This window comes from Etheostoma spectabile, chromosome 18 (genome assembly GCF_008692095.1).
Source record: "Etheostoma spectabile isolate EspeVRDwgs_2016 chromosome 18, UIUC_Espe_1.0, whole genome shotgun sequence".
NCBI classification, from domain to species: Eukaryota; Metazoa; Chordata; class Actinopteri; order Perciformes; family Percidae; genus Etheostoma; species Etheostoma spectabile.
In genome coordinates, this window is record NC_045750.1 from 9,664,631 (window position 1) to 9,671,799 (window position 7,169).

At 41.6% G+C, this 7,169-nt stretch overlaps 1 protein-coding gene across 3 annotated transcripts in view; it reads left to right on the forward strand.

Annotated features, from left to right (window-relative positions):
* LOC116705926 (glutamate receptor ionotropic, kainate 2) overlaps positions 1 to 7,169 on the forward strand; it is a 77,068-nt gene that overhangs the window by 13,988 nt on the left and 55,911 nt on the right. For 2 of the 3 annotated variants that reach the window (XR_004336088.1, XM_032542403.1), the window contains exons 2-4: positions 3,040 to 3,207; positions 4,100 to 4,363; positions 6,781 to 6,962. Coding sequence is in view for 2 of the 3 variants with exons in the window: in XM_032542403.1 (XP_032398294.1) it covers positions 3,040 to 3,207; positions 4,100 to 4,363; positions 6,781 to 6,962 (614 nt within the window). In the remaining variant the exon portion in view is untranslated. The remainder of the gene's footprint in view (positions 1 to 3,039; positions 3,208 to 4,099; positions 4,364 to 6,780; positions 6,963 to 7,169) is intronic. The other variant, XM_032542405.1, reaches the window with a different exon arrangement.

Here is a 7,169-nt window from a genome sequence, read left to right on the forward strand (position 1 = left end):
ACACACACACACACACACACACACACACACACACACACACACACACACAGATCAGCAGGCCTGTTTTCTCGTCAGGGTGATTATCCAGCTCATAACTCACTCAGAGCTTTCATTTGCACTATAATTCACACCAGTCCCTATGATGACGGCAGTATAATTCACACACACACTGATTATCCCAGCTGTAACTCACACACCTGCAATGAGATGGCCCACAACACCAAGCAGGGAGAGCAGAATGGAAAGACCGTGTGCAAATGTGTGCAATATTCAGTAAGTAAGTCCAGTTTTGGAAGAAATCTCAATGTGTGTGGGATTCATCATTCATTGTAAACAATACTAAGAAAACATTATCATGTAACATGTTACATTCCAAGGAGCATTAAATCAAAGAGTAACCATTTAATTTTCTGCAATGTAGTGCTTGAAACCTCCTTGGAAATATTAAATGTAACCCTTTGTGAACTCAGTTAATATTCCTGCTCTTCAGTGTTCACAAAAGGTGTATGATTAGTTTTAAACCTGCATGTCCAAGCCATACAGTGTGCCAAAGAAATCTGAGGAGCATAGCTTAATACCCTTATCCTCATTATCAAACTCGTTGGACAGGCCAGTAGAGCTGAGTCTGCTCCCTCAGGGCTATAGTGTAATAATTATCCATTGGGTCAGACTGACATGATTCCAATCATCTTTAATGGTGATTCTCGGGTATTCCTTCTTTTGTAGATTAATGTGCAATTTCAATGAAATGCAATGCAGCATGTTCAAATCACATCGCTGTTTATCTGGTCTGACGCATGAAAACCTCATTATACCACTCAATGACAGTGAAGCACAAAACATGTACTGAAGTGCCTTTTGGAGGTTTACGCTGAACTCTCCGCTTCCATTGCGAGACTCTTTTCCTCTCCATTTCACCGTTTTCAATTCTCTACTGAAATTAAAACATAATGCTATAACATAGGAAGGAAGCAGGTAGGGAAGCATGACATATGGGTGTAGTGGGGACAGAGAGAAAGCTCAAGTTAATGACATCTTCTTTGCCCTCCACTCCTTTTCTATCACTTCCTGCCATGGCCAGATGCTTTTTATAGCTGCTGTGTCTGTTACTGTAAAGCTTTTACTTTCTCCGGTCCTTTAAAAAAACAAAAACAAATGAATCACTCTCTCTGTCTTTTTCTCATTCAGTCACACTTTTCCCTTGCTCTTTGTAATTGAATCAATAAACAGGCATTCAACTTTTTTTCCATTTGGATTTTGTCAAACCAACTCTATCCTCCGAGAAGATGGGAGCCGTGAATGGACTGCTGAACTCTGCTCTTGACTCCGAGAGTTGTTTTTTTTTTTTCTTTCTCAGAGCTGCTCTCACATTCCTCTTTCATCTTTTCCTCCCTTTCCCCTGATCCATTCTCTTTTAAGTTTGATTTCTGCAAAGCTTTCTCAGGATTTAGTCCATCCTCAAAGGTGTACCAGCTTTCGTAACGTTTCCGATTTGCCTTTTTTATGTTTATTTTGAAAGTTGAAAGTAGTTGTTTGACTCTACCGATGTTTCAGCTGTTTGACATATAAATATTCTTTTTGAAGACTGTAAAACTGTTATATGATACATACTCTGGCATACTCTACTACCTACAACACTACTTCACCTTGATTCATAATTCTCACTGACCCCATTTTACACCTGGAATGTAGATTAGATGGACCAACTAAAAGAATATACATATTTAGTAAAGAAATCAACATGTAAATTTGATAGTAATTGCAGTATGTCTATGTACGCTACTGACCTGCATTTTGGGGGATACTCAAATGTATGCAGGTAAATTATCCCTTGATATCTTGAAATTAGACGGTTCAAACATAGCCTTCCTTTGTCTAGCATTCTGAACCACATTGGTGGACCCTTTTATTTTTTTTAAAGATTTGATAGTGACAGTGGATAGATGGGAAAGGCGGGAGAGGGATGGGGGACGACACGCAGCAAAGGGCCATGGGTCAAATTCGAACCCGAGGCCTACCAAAAGTCCTCAGCCTACATGGGGTTCTTACTGGGTGAGCTAGAGGTCACCCCAGGACCATATGGAGTTTTAAAGATTTTTGTTTTGATCAAAATAATTGAAGTCTGATGAGAGCTATTTTAAGTTGACAAGACCTTACTTTGGTGGTAATTATATTGTCTGGCTTGTGCGTTATGGTGAAACTGTGTGTATTGTTTTTTTGTTTTTTACTTTGACAAGTAATGAGCATTACGAGGTGTGATACACATATATCGAAAAGGTAACAAGATTGTTCTGACGAGCCCAGCATGAAACTCCCATCAGGACACGCTCCCATTAAAAATCAACCAAAGTAACTGTTAAATATGATGCAGAGATAATCATTTGAACTTGTGAGTCGATTAGTTTTAATGAGTGTAATTAAACGCTTCCTGAGGTTTCATCTTAATTTCTGATTTTGATTGGCCCCCCTCACTACATCTGTCTTTTTGTTCTTGTTCCTATTTCTCTACCACTTTAAATATCTCACTGATTGATCCCATGGCTCTCTTTTTCCTCTCTTCTACCTTTTCGTCTACCTTTTTTTTTGTCTTTTTGCCCTCATTTCTCTGCTCCCTGCGCTTTTTCTTTGCCTTGCTCTCATTTGAGAATTGTTGAAATCAATGGGACAAAGTGGAAGAGTGAACCTCTCTGTCGAGGCTGAGCGAGGGAGTTAAAGAAGGGCACCCACCCCTGAACTCACCCCTTATGTAACTAATTGCCTATAATTACACCGACAACTGCCACAGAATGCAAATCAGCTGAGCTCCAAAGGCCTAATCTGTACCGTTAATCAGTTTCATGTCAGCATCTGACTGATCTGTGTAAAGTACTGAACACAATAGCATCAGAGTTAAAAAATGATAGCACGGCTCGAGATGCATTATATTGATCATTCACAAAAATGTCAGTTGTGTTCAGGAATCTGTTGCAAGTACAGGAGAAGGAAGTCTATTCGGAGGTCTTGTTCTTAGCTGTTTTTTTCTTTCTTTTTGACCCTCAGGAGGAATATTTGAATCCATTGAGAGCGGCCCTTCTGGAGCAGAGGAACTAGCATTTAAATTTGCCTTGAACACAATCAACAGGAACCGCACCTTGCTCCCCAACACCACGCTTACCTATGACATCCAGAGAATAAACATCTTCGACAGCTTTGAGGCTTCCAGGAAAGGTGAGTCAGGAGATTTGAAAAGGACATTTAGCAGAACCTAACAATAAGTACTTATTTTTAATTTGTGTAGTTTGTAGTAATTTCTTTCTTGTTTTTCATTGGCTAAATCAGTCTAGTTGCAACAACCTAGAAAATAAAAAGGTTTGTCATATGGCTGCCATTGGCATTTAGGTTGGTTAACACAAAAGTAATGAAAACGATGACTCTTCTGAAAGGACATAAAGTATTCAATACAAGGAAAAACAATCCATCCAAAAACACTGTTACAACATGTTAAATGTTTGCTATTGACACCAGTCAATAGCAAACAGCTCACAGATTATGTGAATTGAACGTAAACTACCAAAGATTGGAGACAAATACAGAAAATCAATGGAGGCAATCATGGACTGTGTCTGAAAATAAAACTTTATATACTGTCCGCTATTTAATTTGAGTGTGAAATGTATGCACTATACTTGAATAGTAGTCTGACACCAAAAGTCAACAACAACTTGACATAAAATTGATGAAATGCGCTGATACATTTACAAAGATTTTTTGCTGGTTGTGAAACGTGCATTTTAAGATCAATGTTTTCATTGCTAGCCTAGTCTTCTTCTTCTCTGCCTTTGCTGGCACAGTGCTGCATTTTTGGCACATTACAGCCACCAAGTGGATTAGTATAAAACCATTGGCAGAAATGAGTATCTCATCACCCATATGGTTGTGTGTCCTCACAAACAAAACCCGCCCCCCTCCACATCAGTTAGGTTGTGACCATTGTGAAGCACCAGTTTTTATATGTGGGCACATATTAAACTACACCAAAGACCTTTAGGAGCAGTGGATTTAACAGCCCAACTGAAAAATAAAGCTAACTTGTTGCTTTTCCCACTTGTTACCCTCCCAGCATGTGATCAGCTTTCCCTCGGGGTGGCGGCCATTTTTGGCCCGTCACACAGTTCGTCGGCCAACGCGGTCCAATCCATCTGCAATGCTTTGGGAGTGCCCCACGTCCAGACCAAATGGAAGCATCAAGTGTCAGACAACAGGGACTCGTACTATGTCAGCCTGTACCCCGATTTCTCCTCCCTCAGTAGAGCCATTCTCGACCTGGTGCACTTTTTCAAGTGGAGAACAGTCACTGTGGTGTACGACGACAGCACAGGTACAGGTACAGTCGGTGTCTGTCTTTATCTTTCAGTGGTGCTATTGTTTTGCATGCTGTCGTGTTTAAAAAAAAACGGCGACCTTTAAACCTCAAAATTCCCAGAAAAACAAGAGGCACCAGGTGAACTACAAAAAGTCAGGGTTCAGGGAGTGCTTTGTAACCTGTCAAGTTAATTCAGAAATCAATAGCTTACTGTTCTGCCTCAGTCCTGCAGGTGCTGCCCATGTCAGTCTTCCAGGAGAGTGAGCAGCAGCATTCAAAAAAAAGAGAACCACATTACCCAAAATGACCCGGTGTCTCTTCAGATTAATGCCATTCAGAATTGTAGTATGTGGGGGCTGACAACCGACGTTAATAACAGAGAGACACTTGATCTCTGAGGGTGGCTATCAAATGTGTCTGTGAGCCATTTTGTCTATCCTGTGACTTTGTGGAGAGTGGCTCATAATATGCATTTTAAAAGAAGAGTCATATTTTAGCTTGAGTGCAGTGATATTTTTATGAGGGAAAGTGTAATCGCTTGAGAGAAGATAACAATATTAAAATGCTCATTTGCAATTCATGAGTTATTTGGCATGATGTGGTTGACAGCTTAATGTAGGTAAATTAGACATAGTTTAAAGAAGGTTTAAATTTTAGACAGGTTGCGTAATGAATTCACTCCCTTCTCTGATCAAATTAATATTATCTTGTAGTTGACTTCCCAAATTATGCCGCTAAATAAAAAATGTAACACCTCTTCTGTTCCTTTTTATAACCAATAGTTTTACTGCTATTTTGCTTCTACCATCATCTCTACTTTCACTGACGCATAGATTTAAGGAAACAGCCAATCCTGCAGCAGGCTAGCGCCTGTGCGCCAACCCCCGACAAAATCCCAATGACTTGTCCCACTTGCCACATAATTCTGACTCATCTCCTTGACTTCTCTTCACTTCCTGCCTTGCAGCTTAGTATGTTAACACCCTCATTCTCCAGCAATCTGCCCCAGTGAGATGCCAAAAGGTGACCTCTCGCCTTTCTCTCTGTCAGATATGAGCGACTTTGGCCTCTTCTGTAGAGCATTTCTGCTATAACACACCTGACGCCCTGAAAAGTGTGACAGCTGCATTTCAGCCACGTTGCTTCCCCCCACCGCTTCCACCTGGTCCCAGGCTGTAATCACACAGCTTCATGCTCCAGGGCCCCGCACTGCTGATTGGAGCCTATCTGACGGCTGGCAGGAAAAACTATCAGAGGGGATAAAATATTCACACACAGCCGTTAGAAGATCCAGGGGGAAAGTCTGAAGGCATTAGCCAGAGCCCACAAACATCTACACTGACAGTGTTTCCCAAACGTTGAGCTCCCTTGACAGATTTTTTTTCTTGCCTAACACCTCCCAAAGTGTCAGTACGAACAAAAACAGGGAGACAAGGACATGCCCTAGAGTAGGGATCTATTGGGATTACCTGAGGAAAGCGCTAGGTGGTTCAGTATTCCTACCTGCACTGGTACTTTTCACAACAAGACCTGCATGCTCCTATTTCACACCAATATTTCTATAGGCCTCCGGGAGACCCAGCCCCACTCACTGTAAGACCATTAAACTGCTCACACAGCACTTCATTTCAAAATAAAAAATAGGCTGAGCTACCTTAAAGTGGTTCCACAAAGAAGAAGGAAAAGAAATCCCATCTCTCTCCAGTTCCCTCTCAAACTATCCTCAGAGCTACATCCATTTTTATACATGACAAGTAATCATCTCTCCCATCAATCCAGCCTCTTTCATCCCTGCACTCTGAAGTTCTTTACTGAGGGAGAAACTCATTGTAATCTCATCACAGTATCTCCCGGAGAGCTTTCTACCTGAGTGTGTGGCCAAGAAATGAAAGGTGAAGATTGTAGCTCAATATATGACAGTGGCGTCATGCTCCCTAGGGGCAAGTACAAGCTGGGCAAACAGAGCCTCTCTCATCAGAGCACATCTGAATTGTATGTGTGAGAGAGAGCGGAGTGGCAGGAATGGCTGCAGCTTTCCATCAGGATAAAATTGAACCTATTCCATGCTGCTGTATGGTATCATTGAAGACAAGAGCGAATCAACATTTGGGAGGCTTCTGTAGGATTGGAAGTTTCTGTAGGAGGGTGCAACAAGAGGTTCTTTCCATTTTGTGCATTTGGTATGAAAGAGTGCAATGTGCTGGGTTGGTTTTAAATTCTCTTGATAGGTCTGTAGCTGTTGGTTTGCTTGCCAAGCATGAGTAGGAGGACCAATAGACTGTGGATTAGGAAGACATGCATATGGGCCTATTTTCTGCAGGGAAAACCTGAATCCAGTTGTTTTATGTGGCGTCCTCAGACTCGGATATACAAACACAAGATGTAGCTGTGTCTTTATAATTCTTTTTTCACGCTATATGTGTCCTCTTTGTCTGCAGGTCTCATTCGACTGCAGGAGCTGATCAAGGCGCCTTCACGATACAACATTCGTTTGAAGATCCGTCAGCTGCCCACGGAGACCAAGGATGCCAAGCCACTTCTGAAGGAGATGAAGAAGGCGAAGGAGTTCCATGTCATCTTTGATTGTGGACATGAAATGGCTGCATGGATCCTAAAACAGGTGTGGACCCAACTTAATGAGACAGGATAGTTCATTAAAATTCATTACAAATACCAAACCTGGGGGTATAATAATATCCATCCACCTTTGTTTGCTTATCCGGTCTCGGGTCATGGGAGCAGCAGCTCCAGTAGGGGACCCCAAACTTCCTTTTCCCAAGCCACATTAAAGGTGCTCTAAGCAATGTTGGGTGACGTTACTTCTTGT